General features: G+C 39.9%; 4 protein-coding genes across 12 annotated transcripts in view; 2 read left to right on the top strand and 2 right to left on the bottom strand.

Moving 5' to 3' along the window:
* The first annotated feature begins 1,127 nt into the window (after window positions 1-1,127).
* On the top strand, window positions 1,128-3,724 carry LOC117166532 (uncharacterized). Its single transcript, XM_033350557.2, has 2 exons — window positions 1,128-1,572; window positions 2,683-3,724. Exon 2 carries the CDS (start codon window positions 2,683-2,685, stop codon window positions 3,367-3,369), a length of 687 nt encoding a protein of 228 aa, XP_033206448.1. The 5' UTR covers window positions 1,128-1,572; the 3' UTR covers window positions 3,370-3,724.
* A 242-nt stretch (window positions 3,725-3,966) lies between these two features.
* LOC117166526 (uncharacterized) lies at window positions 3,967-6,406 on the bottom strand. Its single transcript, XM_033350532.2, has 2 exons — window positions 4,871-6,406; window positions 3,967-4,296 (listed from the first exon to the last, which is right to left on the bottom strand). Exons 1-2 carry the CDS (start codon window positions 5,951-5,953, stop codon window positions 3,967-3,969), a joined length of 1,413 nt encoding a protein of 470 aa, XP_033206423.2. The 5' UTR covers window positions 5,954-6,406.
* A 106-nt stretch (window positions 6,407-6,512) lies between these two features.
* On the bottom strand, window positions 6,513-7,940 carry LOC117154134 (uncharacterized). Its single transcript, XM_033328831.2, has 4 exons — window positions 7,847-7,940; window positions 7,126-7,290; window positions 6,910-7,038; window positions 6,513-6,784 (listed from the first exon to the last, which is right to left on the bottom strand). The coding sequence occupies exons 1-4, from the start codon at window positions 7,850-7,852 to the stop codon at window positions 6,578-6,580; spliced, it is 507 nt and encodes a 168-aa protein (XP_033184722.1). The 5' UTR covers window positions 7,853-7,940; the 3' UTR covers window positions 6,513-6,577.
* Window positions 7,941-8,053: 113 nt separating this feature from the next.
* LOC117157241 (cytosolic carboxypeptidase 1) overlaps window positions 8,054-15,445 on the top strand; it is a 34,327-nt gene continuing 26,935 nt past the window's right edge. For 3 of the 9 annotated variants that reach the window (XM_076619958.1, XM_076619957.1, XM_076619956.1), the window contains exons 1-2: window positions 8,054-9,173; window positions 14,139-14,284. In XM_076619958.1, coding sequence (XP_076476073.1) covers window positions 9,028-9,173; window positions 14,139-14,284 — 292 coding nt within the window. In that variant the 5' untranslated portion in view covers window positions 8,054-9,027. Of the gene's footprint in view, window positions 9,174-10,020; window positions 12,160-13,652; window positions 13,746-14,138; window positions 14,285-15,445 lie in introns of those variants that run through there. The other 6 variants (XM_076619961.1, XM_076619960.1, XM_076619959.1 and 3 more) reach the window with 6 other exon arrangements.

Genomic DNA, 15,445 nt, shown 5'->3' with positions numbered 1-15,445 from the left:
CACGTACGTCATTAATCAAGCAGTTACGAAAAGATCGACCGTACCCTTTACATGAGACGTGTTTGGGCCATTATCCCTCTAGTAATTACTTCTTCGCCGGTTGTCTTTATCAGAAACTGTAAATCGTTTGCCTTGTCCAAAGTCAATATTTCATTGCTGGCATTTTCATCATCAGTAACCATCGTCGTTCGTTAATACGATTTATTTTTCTATAAAATACAAATTTTACTTCTCGCAGGATGGAACATAATAATACTAGTATTACTCTTATCTATTTACTTCTGAAGAATGTTTCAAGTGCAATATTCTTCCAATTTTTCGAGCTCGAAAATTACAAAATTTCCAAATATCCGAACTTTCAAACTTCCAAATTTTCAAGCTTCCAAACCTCTGAAAAATATTTCGAGTGGAATATTCTTCCAATTTTTCGAGTTTGAAAATTGCAAAATCTCCAAATATTCGAAATTTCAAACTTCCAAATTTTCAAGCTTCCAAATTTTCAAGCTTTCAAATTTTTAAGCTTCCAAACCTCTGAAGAATGTTTCAAATGCAATATTCTTTCAATTTTTCGAGTTCGAAAATTACAAAATCTCCAAATATTCGAACTTTCAAATTTCCAAATTTTCAAGTTTCCAAATTTTCAAGCTTTCAAATTTTCAAGCTTCCAAACCTCTGAAGAATGTTTCAAATGCAATATTCTTTCAATTTTTCGAGTTCGAAAATTACAAAATCTCCAAATATTCGAACTTTCAAACTTCCAAATTTTCAAGCTTTCAAATTTTCAAGCTTCCAAATTTTCAAGCTCCCAAACCTCTGAAGAATGTTTCAAGCGCAATATTCTTCCAATTCTTCGAATTCGAAAATTACAAAATCTCCAAATATTCGAACTTTCAAACTTCCAAATTTTCAAGCTTTCAAATTTTCAAGCTTCCAAATTTTCAAGCTCCCAAACCTCTGAAGAATGTTTCAAGCGCAATATTCTTCCAATTCTTCGAATTCGAAAATTACAAAATCTCCAAATATTCGAACTTTCAAACTTCCAAATTTTCAAGCTTCCAAACTTAAATGTTCAAATTCAAATATTCGAGTATTTAAATTTTCACATATTCAAACATTCCAATTTTTAAATATTCAAACATACAAATTTACAAATTTTCTAATTCTCAAACTTTCAAATATTTAAATATTGAAATGTTTTATCTCTCGAACATATATATTCCCCGTTTCGAGCATCTTTAAACGCTTCGTGTTCGATGCACGTCCACGTTCACAGTTCGTCCATCAATCGTGCACCATGCATCGCGGTCCTGTGCATGGTAAATGCTTGTCCTTCTGCAGTTCGCTGGTTGATGTAGACGGGCCTGATGTTGAACATTACAGTACCGATCGCGGAGTACTTTCGCTAAGTGGTATGTAGTGGGGGAGGTAGGACTTGAACCCTGATTGTGAGACCCCATGGGCCATATATACTACGGTTCCATGCAGTTCTCTTGCTACTTAGTGTCAGCTTCTCGACGATCCTTGCTGCTCTGTAGGGAAGGTATACCAAGAGGGAGACGGATCGAGTAAAAGGTAAGCGTCGTTCATTTTATTATCGACAACTGATCTTTGGTTACGCTCGAATTTATATGACAAAAATTTCACCATTCTTCCTCTTTATGACTCTTCAAAGTCACGTTTTATGACGAAGAATGAAAGAACGCGTCGGGGAAGGAAGAAATTCGCAGAAATTCGCGTATGTTAATGAGATGAATCATTGTAGCGAAGCGCGTGTCTACAATGTGGCATCGACGTTCTATGCATTTTCCTTCTGTCAATAATTCCGATAGAATTTACAAAGACATTTTTCATACAATTACCGCAATTGTAAAAGTTACTAAATTAATGGATGATTTAATTTTAATTTCTCGTAGTCAGCCGCTTTCCTTGTTGAAATCTATTTTTCTCTCGATTATCTAAACTTCACGGAACGCAAGAATTTTGCTAGGTGCGACAACTCGACTGTTAGCACACACCTACAAAGAAAACAGTCGAGATTTTATTCCGTGCACGTGTAGCTCGCCTCTTTTGTATGCGATCGTTCGAGCAAGCACACGCGAGATTCTTATCCATGGATGTCTGTTATTTCTCGAGAAACAATGGACAGCTGGTTGACACGCGGTTAAATCGTCAGTCTTGCTTTCTAGAAATTTGGATAAATTTCAAAAAGTTCGTGTATCTTTTCACTTACAAAACTAGTTCTTCGTAACTACGATCTATAAATTACAATCTTTTTTTTTTATATATTATATCCTTTTATACTCGTAAAACTATTAGACTGTATGTGTATATAAACAGGATAGATTCGAATAGCGTGGTATTATATCGCGAGGGAATTAACACAACACCTCATAACATTCTGACATTCTCGCATAGCTTTGTTCTTGCATCAACGCAACGCGGTTGATAATTGCAACTATCACGTACGTCACTTTGGGGTCGTTTTACTGTACGTATACACGCGTGCTTGCACTAGATTTATCGACGTTGTGCTCGAACAGGGACTTTGAACTATATCATTCTCTCCGTGACACGATAGCTTACGGGACTTGGTATTTCTTTCGATTATACCGTCACTTTTGACACGTTGTATCGCGCTAAACGTTAATTCCCATTCTTTTAATTCTATTTAATAATTTTCAGATGAATTTGTTGGTCGTCTTCGCGTTGATAACAGTGGCATCAGGAAATCCGGGACTCCTTCGGGTTCCTAAAGTGTATAACGCCGTGATTACGAGTAATCAAAACTTGTCCCCGTCCAGAGCGTATCCAGTGATTCAACCGATAATCCATCGAACAGCGGTTGGATACGTGCCACCGGTTTATTACACGCAAGTAGCGCCTCATCTTGCTGGACCAGAAGTCGTTCATCTTCCTCAAAATCCTCTAAAATCGTACAATCAGCCTGACGTGCAAGCCGAACCCACCGCTACCGTCGAACAATCCAAACCAACTGACGCGAAGGATAAAATAGAAGCAACGAATCCAAGTGCAGAAGAGAATAAAGGTTTAAAGTCAGAACCTAAGAGCAAGAACGGGGAACAAGAACCTCTAAGCTTCTATCCCAATTATCAATCGTTATACTACGATCCCTATTTTTACACGTACAGTGGATTCAACCCTCACCTGGTCCCAGGGACCTACTACGTCGACTATCAACCCTATGGCACTTTAGAACCTATTCCAGCAACCACACCGAAGAACGGGTTCTCCGAACATCTGCTTCCAGCTTACCACGAGGAGAAGAAGCTCGCTGCAAAGGAACAGAAAGAGAAAATACCAGATGTACCACCGCCACCCCTTCCGACAGCTGTGCCCAAAAGTTCCTGAAGTGGAACCCATCCGACAAGATTCTTCCAGTTACGTTTATTCGCCGTCATGGTCAGACTGATTATTTCATAGTGTTTGGAGGAAACGATGTATTTTACGGACGATGAATGACGTTGAACCCTTTGCAACCGAATTTTGTTTACTCGCGAGAAAAGCTTTCTTTATTATTTATTGACCGTAGAAACACATTTTTTTCTCGGTGGTTTTGTAAAAAGAACGTATACGCCAAAACAGAGTAGTTTTACTGAGAACAAATACATTCGTCGTTTGGTCAATTGAACCGTTCGGAAGCCACAACTGAACAACTTCATCAATTGCAAAGTACAGATGTTATAAATTCTGTTTTTTCAATTTATCTTGGAATTTATTATTCTCTGTGCCCTCTTCTTGCAATGAATGAACTTACGAAAGGGAGCCATTTGGTTCTTGAGAATCGAATATTAATGGAATAAAATGAAGATATTAATAGAGAATGCGGTTGATTAGTTTGACTTTTGACAGGCTTAATTAATGGAATATTAATGCAATATCAGGAGCGAAAGGGTTAAGAAGGAACAATGAATTTGATGTACGAGGGTCATTTGTTTTAATATAAAATTACGGTACGAAGCTGCAACTGTTTCCTATTTTGTCGACGGCCCACATCCTCACGGAATATGATAATTGCTCGAGATGGAAGTCGCTGAACTTGAGCTTCGCGTTGATAATGCTGCCGTCCTTTCTACGATTCACTTCCAGTTTCACCGTGACGCTCTTGTTACGATTCAATGATTCCACTCTGATGCATGTAACGCAAAGATGTCCATCCACCGACGTAGTTATATCCGCGACAGCTTGTAACGCTTGGCGTACGCTGATGATTATGTTATGCTGATATACTAAACTACCAGTACAATTACCCCATTTCGCGCCGCTTTTGTCATCGTCCTGAACACATTTTTTAATTGTACGATTAGGAATTTCTAGAAATACGGTAAAACTCCGTTTACCTGAATCCCATTTATCGGAACAAAATGTTGATCAATGTTTAAGTGAGACTGTCAATTTTTTAGACATGATAATTTCATTATCTAGCAAAATCTCACCTGTTCAGGTGTCGTTTCGTATTCGGTAAAAGCAAATCCAAATTTCCGTGATTATATTCCGTGATCATAGAAATTTGTAATTAAGAAACGATCTAGTTGACAGATTAACTAAAGTTTCTGGCCACCGAATTCGCTTGTGTGAACCTCAACACTGTTTCATAGAGAACGAAAAGTAATAGGCAAGGAAAATTAGTAAGAAAAAATGTGTGAATCCCTATCGTACCGATTGTTTGTTCCTCCATTGTGAGTTCAGATAAATCGAGCTCTACCATACGATAGACATTTACTCGTCATTTTTTATTCCCTTTTTTTTATAGTTTATTTGCATAGGATATTAAGCACGTTAAGTTTAGTCTGTTAAATCTTTGTAGCATAATATATACAATTTTGATAAATACATGCATTGCATAACTTACTGGTTTCGAGTCACTAGACTTCTGGTAGTCATTGTTATCTTCCAGATAGTCAGAGTCTTCGTCGTAGTCCTCTTCGGCATCCCGTTCTAGCGAATTTTCCGTAGTTTGAAATTGATCTGATCGGTTAATACGATAGGCTGTTGTCGTTGTTTCTATGATTTGTTCTCGAATCGGTGTCGTAGAAGAAGTGGAGGTACTGGTCTGGAGACTGTTATTCGCCTTATCGACTGCGTGTTCGCTTTTATTGATATTATTTATCGGGATGTTCACGGATGAAGGCAAAAATGCGTTGTTTTTCTTCTCCAAATCGTATTTATACGTATACTTCGGAGTCGTGGACGTTCTCTTCGCGTACCTGTCCGCTATTTCTCTTTGACGAGCGTGAAATCTGTCCATAACCGCTTTCCTTTGCGCGTAATATTCCGATTTATCATCCTTCGAATCCTTAGTCAGCGCGTAACGTTTCGATCTATTTGTTTCATTATTCGGGAAATAATTCACGTAACGTCGACTGATTTTCTTTGTCTTGTCCACGGGTTTATCGTCGTTCGAATCGCTCGAGCGTTCTTTGTTCTTCCAATTCTTGTAACCAGCCTGAACGTGAGCCAGCTTCAACTTTTTATGGCCTTTCTTCGCGCCTTTGAACTCATTCAACGCAGTCGCGTTTCTTTTTACTCTGTCCTTGTGCGTTTCGTCACTTTTATCTCCGATTAAAAGATGTTCCCCATTCTCGATGAACTGTTCCTTGCTAAAGGGCTCCACTCGCAGCCGAGTGATCTTGTATTTCTTGAAAATCGGTTTAATCTTCGTTTCGAGGTCTTCACCGGCGTCCTTTCTACTAATAAGCATGAATCTCCACAGCTTCAATTTCTTTTCTTTTCCCTTAACGTCGTACGTTTTTAAACCCTGATAGTCTCCTTCCGTAATTTTCGTCTCTTTGAACGTAGACGACTCGATAATCACAAAAAGCGTCAACGTCAGAGCACCGGCCAACCAAACAGTTTTCGGAGTCATATTCGCGATCGATGCGAACGATCCTAGCACCAACGAGGCAAATGAAGGAATCCGAAGAGCGTTTCGCATCTTTGACCTCAGTTTATCTACCGTTCGTGGGGTGAGAGACCTTTCTGTTGCTGGACGCGCGATTGTTTCAATTTCTCAAAAATAATATCTAATTATAACAATATGTTTATAAAATTTATCGCAAACCGATGAAAGCAGACTAATTGATTATCTTGCGACGAGACTACCCTATGATCGTGGCGCCAGTGATGCAAACCGTTCATTAGCTTTTATCCTATCGTGTAACACAATTACAGCTCTCAACGTGAACGTATTTTGTTAAACACGGCCGGCACATTTCAATTACTATTAAATCACCACAAAATTACTATTCCATAGAATCGAAGAATTTAAGGAGCAGCTAGCTAAGAATTCTGCTACGTTAGTAGCTTGTTGGCTCAAAGTTTGATGAAAGCGAAGAATGTTATTATTAATATTCGTAGCGTTAATTTCATATTAATGTTAGCAGATGATTCGATGTAAGTAGAATTGGAAAGATGATACCAAATTTTTGATCGCTGTACGTAGCTCAGAAACTTGAATCATCAAATTTCTAAATGAACGTGTAAGTACAAGGAAGTAACGGGTAAAGGTGTAAATATTTTATTTAATTAGCATGACGCGCGATACGCAATACACGGCAGTTTATATCGACTCGATGGTAATGCTGTCATCGTCGTTGTCTTCTCCGCTCTCGTTCGATTTCTTCATTTCTTTTCCTGGTTCAACCTTCGTGTCCAATTTTTCGATGCCATCCTCGGTGCTTTCAACCTCTGGTTTCATAGTGGTTGTCGATGGTGGGCTTGGTTTAGGCGGTTCTCCCGGTTGAATAGGTTTTAACAGCGGATACACCTATGAAAAATCAAATGGATCATACTTTTTCAATACCCGACGCACGCACGAAGCTGTTACTGTTGAAAAAATTGATTTTCTACAGAAATTGACATATCAAACGGTCAAATAATTTTAGTTTTTACCGGATTCAGTGGAAATCGGAAGTCATGTACAGGGGTGCTATAAAAAATGTTATAAGCAGGCAAATGGGAGACCGAAGGCTTTCCATAAGCGACGACAGCGGCTGGAATACCATTCACGTCTACGGGAACCTATAGAAACAAAGCAGCGATAAAAAAGAATCTGTAGAAATAAAGAAAAAATGGTGAAATGTTACAAAGTTTTAAGAGACACGTTACATTTTGATAGTAAAACGGAGAGTTCTGGTATTGCAGAAGTTGCGGATATACGCTGATGACTTCAGAAGGGTTTTGATGATCGTTCACGTACAAGTTTAGTCCGATTGGTCTCGACTCTATCGATACGACCAGGATTACAGCGAAGGCAAGCAACGTGGCGTAGACCTTGAAAAACGATGGTAGAAAAATTTCTGACGAATTAAAAAAAAAACGATTGTTTCTTCTATTTATAGAGTGATATATCGAATCGTGTGACACGAGAAACAATGCGGTAGTTAGCTGCAGATTGATCGTACGAATCCTGTGTCGAATAAAGAAGCAGCTCGTCCGACGCTTTTGATAATACGAGCTTTGGCTCGATGCGCAGCATCGCGTGGCCCGCATATCAATGATTCTGATTCACAGGCAACGCGGAAACTGATTTTTTTCCGCAGATGTAACGGTTAGTCGCGTCTTGAGAATTATTCATAAAAACAGTGGATCTCCTCTGCCACTGGTGTTATTATCATTTCCAACCCTTTTGGTCTTAAATTTATTTGATACGAACGAAAGAATAAGAATATATCGAACGAAATATTCTATTTGTCGTCGTACCCGTTTACCGAAATACAAATTACAAGAAACTGTTCATAATGGAAACTTGGAAAAGAAAAAGTAGGCGTGCCTCAAGTTGGAAAGTTGGAGAAACGATATTTAAACGAACGATCAGAAATAGACTCACCTGCATAGTGTGATCACAGCTTCGCGATAGGTTTGCGAAACTATCTGTACTAACCGGAATTTCAGCCCTACCCGCGATTTATATATTCTTCATGGAGAGCAAACTCCCCCACCCTGTCGAATATCATCCGTGATTGTTTTTTTCCTTTGCTCCTACGCATAGCTCTTCTGTCGTTTCTCCTCGGTCCTTCGTCACGATCAACGGGATACTTGCTCGTGATTCTTTTTTTCGACGACGTAAGCGCTCCATAATGATCGAAATATTTTCGACGTTGCCTGAGGATCCACGATCGGACGATTAATACGACGCTATGAACGATCTTTGTTAGTTAGCTCGCCAAATAACTCAGGGCAATGCAAGATCTGACCAAATCTTGAGAAAATCTCATTTTCCACGAGATGATCTCGCGTGTGTTTCACGAGTTTGTCATTAGGGTAGGTAGAGTTATGACAACGTCGTTTTATCGAGGTTAAGATACCAACTTATGAATAACATGCCTGAAAGCTACAAACGGAAATAGCGAATTTATTGAAACGTATCACGTTTGGTAACAGGTTTCTATATGGTACATGCATACATCGAGCACAGGATGTATTATAACTCGAGGTTTATTTACTGTTTCGATTAGAAGGACTAAGACGAGATCGTGGAAGGATAGTCATACATGAACCGGTTAACGTTGGCAAATTGCCGTTTAGAATATGAATGAAGGGTGTGGCCTGGCGACTTTGACACCCGAATTTACATTTCTAATGTTCCCGTGACCGTCACCGTTTCCTTTCTTCGATTTCGATCATCGCATCGAATTTCTTCCCAAGGTTATGCGCGAACTCGATACTCGCGATACATAAATTCGACCGATCACGGTATAATTAAAAATATAATTAATGAAAATCAAAGTCTCTGAGAAAGCATGTACGTAACGTGGTACGTTATTTAAAGCGAGAAAGCGATAATTATACGTCGACGTGAAATTCGAGATGCACTTCATGGTATTCGTGCCGTAAAGAATTTTTGACATTTTCGTTAAAGTTTGCAAGTAACCTCGTTTCCTAATTACGCGTGACAATTTCGTTAGGAAAATCGTGGAGTGAGTTGGGATTCATCATCGCTTAATCATGGTCGTTCGACGGAACTTGCGAAATCGGAAGTGCTTAACTTCACCGTGACTCGGTCCTAGTATGGCTCCCGAAGGATGGCTCTCGAGAGTGGTTAGCCGAAAATGCAAAAGACAACTTCCGATGGTGAGGCTCAGAAGCGAGAAGTGCAGCATTGACAATCAAGGGAGTAAACACGACGAGGATAAATGTTACGCTGACGTTTCGAGGTACGTATTGTCCATCTAAAAGTCATGCTTCGATAGGTTACATTATTTACGTTCATTCGAAATCGTTAAATGCAATCTGTCGCACGATAGACGTCCTTCAGTCACACAGCGTTTATTTTATTTATTCGAGCAGCTTAAAGCGACGACTCCGTGTAGCAATAAAAACGACACGCTTTGTAATTAAAACACGTATTATAAAGATATGGCTAATATATCGCTGAGAACGATTTTTGTGAATGCTTTGATCGCGCCAACGTCAAGTAAACAGAAATGAAATTTGACAGATTGATATGTTATCCAAACGATACTGCGACAAACCGTCGATTTTTATACATTCATGAATAATTCAATGGCGCAAAAGTATATAAAATGCACATAATCTGTGGAAGTATATAAAATGTCGAAATATTTGTCATGAAAGTCTCTTCCTAAATCTTATATTTTCAGCGGTGCTTATAGAAATATGAATTTCTATAAATTTCCGCAATTCATCAATAAAATTCAGCAATAAAAATTAGCCTCGATGCAATCGTTAAGAAGAATAAATATAAATACGAACGCAAGTAATAAGTACAAGAACCTAAAGCGACATAAAAACTCGGACATCTTTAATAATACTTTATGAAAATTCTCGTTTCATCTAAATTACTCAACCGATAACGAAATCCTATAAAAATACACTACTAAGAACGGACATATAGAAATATTTTGAGCATTAAAAAGATGTCGGCGCGAACCACGAGGGAGCAGCTGATGGACCAGTTTGAACGAAAGCGCCTTTTCGGAAATCGATAGGAAGAGAAGCTCGTGAGGCGTCGACTGCGCTCGTGGAAGTTCGCACGGGCACTAATCAATCCGCGGGAGCTATCGTGTTTATCAACAAGTGCCGCATACACCTGCTTTCGCGTCAGCTTCCGTGACGGTCGTTCGGCAACCACCATCATCGGTGGCAACCCCTTCGTTGCCGGTGGTTCTTCGAATAGTGTTCGTAGTGCGAGGTTAAAGCACCGAGCCGTGTTCTCGACCAACGACCACCTTGCTGCGTGTTAAACCGTGCGTGTTGCTCGTCGACAAAGATTACCCTCGCCGACTCTTCCTCCAATCTTCTGCCTCCTCTTCTGGTTTTCCGCTTTTGTTTCCTTCGTTTCCTTGGTTTTTCCCGGTTTTCTCGTCGAGCGTGAGTTCGCTGGAATTACATACTATTAATAACCCAACGGTGTCGTTGCACGATGCTGCTCTTGACCAGCTGTTTTTCAAAGGATTTTTGCTCTCGACGACGAACAGTGGCATTTTGTCGAGAATTTTCGCGTCGATCTTTTTGTGTCGTCGTAGATTTATTAGATTCGAGATCGTGAAAACGGAAAAATAAGTTTCTAACGGTTTGTTTCTAACAGGTAAAGGTTAGTTTCGAGAGGGTAAAAGGTTAGGTCAATGAATTGTCTATCGAATCATCGAACTGTATTTGTGCTTCTTCGTGTCTTTTATTTGTTTTGTCATCGTTGGATTTTAAGTGATAGAATTTACGGTAGATGTACTTGATTTCGACAGACTTTAGCCCGAAGTGAAAATTCGCCAGATCTTCGCTGTGTCCGCCGGGAAATATCTCCACGAAATTGTGAGAAACTTGTTCATAATTATTTTCGGTGACTTCGTTTTAACGCGTATTATACCGATTTATTTAAGGATCTTCGATCGCGTTTGAAAATTTTCTTGTATCGTTCCGATATACTCGCGCCGTAAATATTTCGTTTCTCGAAGTACAAAGTCACCTGCTGCTCATAATTTACTGTCTCGCGTCTTAATGAACTGATGATCTTCGCAAAACACTGATGGAAGCTTGGAGACATTATCCATCTTTTGGCAAGCAAATTTCGTTCCTGCCATCTTTCATCGTCGCGTCATCTGCAAAACCCTCTTTCCACATATTATGTGCGCGTTGAAATCCGCCGATTTCGAAACAATGCTCGCTGTGATCTCCTTGAAAAAATTCCGAAAATATTCTCCATTTCAATTTACACAACAAAGTGAATTACACAATTTAGCGAATTTTGTATTCTTCGCATTTTTATGAATTGCAACGTGCGTATAAAAGTGAAGTGAATCTATCGAGTCGCAATGAATCAGCAATAAAACGTTATTATTTACCGGAACTTTGCTTAATTGTCTGCGATGACCGTGTAGAAACGTGTTTTGTTCCACGCTTCAGGACACGAGGTTCAATGATGCATCGCTTACTGATCGAGGGGTGCGATCGAGGAGGGTGAAATCGAAAATATGAGAAAAGGGGCGCGGTTTTCGGAAAGCGGTCGTCACTATAAATAGAGCCGCCTCGTGCGTGCGTGCTATGCTTTTAAACATAGTTTTGGCAACGCGAAACGTCAAACCGCCTCGGAGTGGCAAAGCGCGTGGATCGTTTCGCGAATTTCACGGAAAACATTGGCCGGAATCCTTGTTCCTTTCTGCAATACCTGGTTCAAACCACCGGACATCTTCGAGTCTGGAGAATAAAATGTGACTGCGTGTTACTATTTTTTAAAAAATCATTCGCCCATTCGTTAACTCGTATCAAGAAGGAAATAAAGAAACAGAAGATTTATTTACTGACAACATCGAGTAAAATAAAATTCGTTTGAGTTTCTTCGTGAAGTCGTGTTTTGATAATACAACGGTCGATATCGTTTTGAACGTTCGTCCATTAAATAAATCAGCTGTTTTATTTCGTCGATCGTTGTGTCGCGTCTCGACGACTCTTTTCTTGCCTTTTCTTCCGATTAAAGGGAGGTAAAAAAGCGGGGAGCTTCGTCGAGAGGAAGAAATGAAAAGTGCATCGGAGAAGTGTGACAAGGAGAACCAACGGCCGATGGAGAGAAGCCACGAGGCTGATGGAGACGCGCAGGGTGCCCAGGACGAAGAGTAAAAATCGCCATCACACTAACAAAAACGCCTGTCCCCGCGTTTCGTGCGTGTGCTCGTCGCTCTGCGTCAGGTTTCCGGTTCCCGTTCCGAACGCACATTTGCAGACGCTTCGATGCACACTTCGCTACACGCTTCTTTTCGTTCGTGTGCAATGGATGCAGGAAGTATTCGTGTACCGATAGATGTTAAACGGTATTTCGTGAAATTATGGTTCTTTGGTCAATTTGTATAAGAGGATGAGTTCGTACGTGTATATGTCTTGTCAGAAGTCGGTAAAATCGGCGTGCAAGAGAAATAAATTATCGGTCTAATAACAAAGTTTTAAATAATATGGTTTTCGAACAAATTGTAGCTTTATGGAAAATTACAGTCGAAGGATAGGAATAAAAACGTGTTATCAGAAATTTGTTGTACGATATCTGTCCTAGAGATGTCCAAAAATATAGAAGCTCGTTATTTTATAAAAGTTGCTTGAGAAATCAGAGTTTCATGGACTGTTGTTTATGCGAATACTTCCTACATTCACCGTACGTTACACATACGTATTATTTCTACTACTACTACATCGGAGAATCGTTTAGTAGCAAGTTCCAATTTTCCTTGAGAAATATCGTCTTATTCGAAGAGGAGGGAATGGTTGTTCGATAGAAACAATAGCGAAACGTTCCGGTAGGATGCGATTCATTGTCGGTTGGCTGGTCTGGCAAGGTTAATTGCAAAATATTGGCATGGATAGCGATACGATTCCGGCCAAATGAATTATAATGTTGTCGCGAGTGTCCAATGAAATCGTTGACAATAATTGGTCCGTATATATCGTAGAAAACTAATTACTCTGTACAATGTGTCTTCTCGAACGTGGACGGATATTTGTCATAAAAAATACAGGTGGTCGACGAGTCTTTCCAAACAATTTATTAATCGAATTACAACTTGCGATGCATTCGTTGTCTGTATTTTTTATCGTAGCTTTATTTAAATCCTGTTGCTTATAGAATCATAGAAGACTGGCTAGTTCCACGATACCATTTCACTTTCTTTTAATGCAAACACTCGCGATTCCAGACCTTCGAATCTTCCTTATCGATCAACTTGAATTTACCATCCTGTAGCTGACACTTTTAAAACTGTCGATAATTGACCCGAGAAACGTGCAGCGTTTGCTATCGCGATTAACACTCGAGATAGAGCTCGCGTCATCGAAGGTATCGCGGAAGTTCCGAGAGGAAGTAAAATTGCCGCCAATTAGTTATCGATACACAATGATACCGAGCGACTTTGGCGATTCGCACGTTTTTCTTCTTTTTTTTTTTCGCGATCCACGCGAATTATTTCGAACATCGCTTGTTATTTGGCCGTGTTAATTAACCTTGAATTCGAGGCTTTCCGACGTTCGATTTTCATTTCTGTGACATTGGCTAACAGCGTGGCGTACGTGAAAGGAGACTAATGCGCATTACGCGCGAGAAATTGGCTCAACGCCAATGGACAGTCGATTGATGATACCGTGAATGACTCTACGTTTCTCGCGTACCTGTCCCATTTTCTTTCTTTTTCTTATAGAAAAGAGAACCGTGATTCTTTTGTTTCTACATCGCAGAGATATACGAAGGACATTGTAGGCGTCGGTAGGACGAGCCGCTACGTTCTATTAGTTAAGTATGATAATAACGAATTTTATTCTCTCTCGTCGATAAACGAACAACAGACACAACGTTTTATTTTATTTCGTGTGAATAAAAATAGACGACAGACCCAGAGAAAGTTTCTCCGATCGATTGACACGCGAGAAAATAAAAATTCGTCCAATGGTTCTAAAATATTTTTCCTTCAAAATGAAACGATCAGTGCGATCTGCATCGTTCTGCTTGCTACTGTGTGCAATCCCCGCTTTGTTATGCGTAGCATTTTGGTAGCACGAGATTGCATGTTCGACATTGGTTTGCCAAGATAAAGCGTGTTGTTTGACTTGCGATCCTTTCACGCTCGTAGCTCTTCTCTTACTCTGACCGATAATTGAGCTTTGATTGTCGGCTGTTTGTGGTTTAGTGTGATGTCACCGAGCAACAAAAGCGCGGACGAGGCTATAAACGAAGCGTTGTTGGAGAAGCTGCGAAGTTGCGTGTCCAAGCCGCAGGAGGCCGATACGTTCAGACACATCGCAGCTAAGATTCATGCTCGTGTCACGTCTTCAGGTAACCATGCTTACACATACACGTACCTATTGTCTCTTATTTTCTCTTTATTTTATTACGCGACTTTCACAATTCAGCAAATTACATTTTTGCATCGTTAACAAGTCCGACAATAAGATTTCGTGCGGATTTAAACGACGTATAAATAGGACAGCACTTTCTTTCTTTTTCTAGGGAAACATTTTTTTTGAAACGAGTACGTTTCTCCGGTAGACCAGTTTCTCGTTTTATTCGTTATCCGTTTCGGAATTGCGCTACGATCACCGAGCAATGAGTTTCGAATGCGGTAGCAAAGTTTTAAACGACTCGAAACGAATTGGACACTTTAAGACGGAGCCTCGTGCCTCTAAATTGCTATTTTTACCGCGAACGTTGGCTTCTATTTCATCGGGCTAATCACCAGAAACTTGCACAATTTATTATTCGTACCGTGTCGGGGTGCTTGCACGGCCGCCCTTTCGTCAGCAGCGGGAACACTCGACACGTTCCCGTCTCACGAATTTTCGTCCTCAATTCCTTTTTACGTCGCTAACAAACGGCCGCCTGGTAATTCCCGTTCGCACGAACTCTTTCCATGTAAAACGAACGACCTTCGTGTCAAAAGATCGCCTCAAAAAGAGTAGAAAAATGCACAAAGAACATTACCATATTCTTGACGAAAGAACTCGGATGTCGAATTTAAATTCAGGCCTCTTTCGAATACACGGCAGAATCTTCGTTATTCGCACTAAAAATCATTTACATTAAACTACCTTGTAAACGTTGATATTAAACAAGAGCGAAAGTTGCTAGATAAAAATGTCAGAATTTTTTCCCACCTGACATCCTTGTTTCTGAAGCTTTTCTTTTATAATCGCAGGTAAATCGCTCTGTTGAAACACATCAGACATTGACAGAAAGCCATAAATAACGAAGAGTAAAATAGAAAACAATATCGTGAGGAACGATGATGAAGCATTTTCGCGATGTATTCCAGATAAACAGGCTGCGTTCACAATTATATTCCCATGCATGCCACGATATTATCGAACGATCAACGCTGCGTTTCATTAGTACATGAATTTAGACCCAGTTTCACCTATGCGAATTTCCATCACACGCCACCGACATCGTCTATGTGCAGCCATTTCTTTTTTAAACGATTACCAATGGGTCGATGTG

Source organism: Bombus vancouverensis, chromosome 7, assembly GCF_051014615.1.
Source record: "Bombus vancouverensis nearcticus chromosome 7, iyBomVanc1_principal, whole genome shotgun sequence".
NCBI lineage: Eukaryota > Metazoa > Arthropoda > Insecta > Hymenoptera > Apidae > Bombus > Bombus vancouverensis.
Note: the sequence above shows the minus strand (reverse complement) of the source record. Positions and strands in the feature narration are given on the sequence as shown.

Coding starts and splice junctions, on each gene's coding strand:
- LOC117154134 (XM_033328831.2), bottom strand. Junction 7,039..7,125: donor CTCCGTTTTACTATCAAAAT/GTAACGTGTCTC, acceptor TTGTTTCTATAG/GTTCCCGTAGACGTGAATGG. Junction 6,785..6,909: donor TCCGATTTCCACTGAATCCG/GTAAAAACTAAA, acceptor GATTTTTCATAG/GTGTATCCGCTGTTAAAACC.
- LOC117166526 (XM_033350532.2), bottom strand. CDS start 5,953: ATGCGAAACGCTCTTCGGATTCCTTCATTTGCCTCGTTGGTGCTAGGA. Junction 4,297..4,870: donor AGTCTAGTGACTCGAAACCA/GTAAGTTATGCA, acceptor AAATGTGTTCAG/GACGATGACAAAAGCGGCGC.
- LOC117166532 (XM_033350557.2), top strand. CDS start 2,683: ATGAATTTGTTGGTCGTCTTCGCGTTGATAACAGTGGCATCAGGAAAT.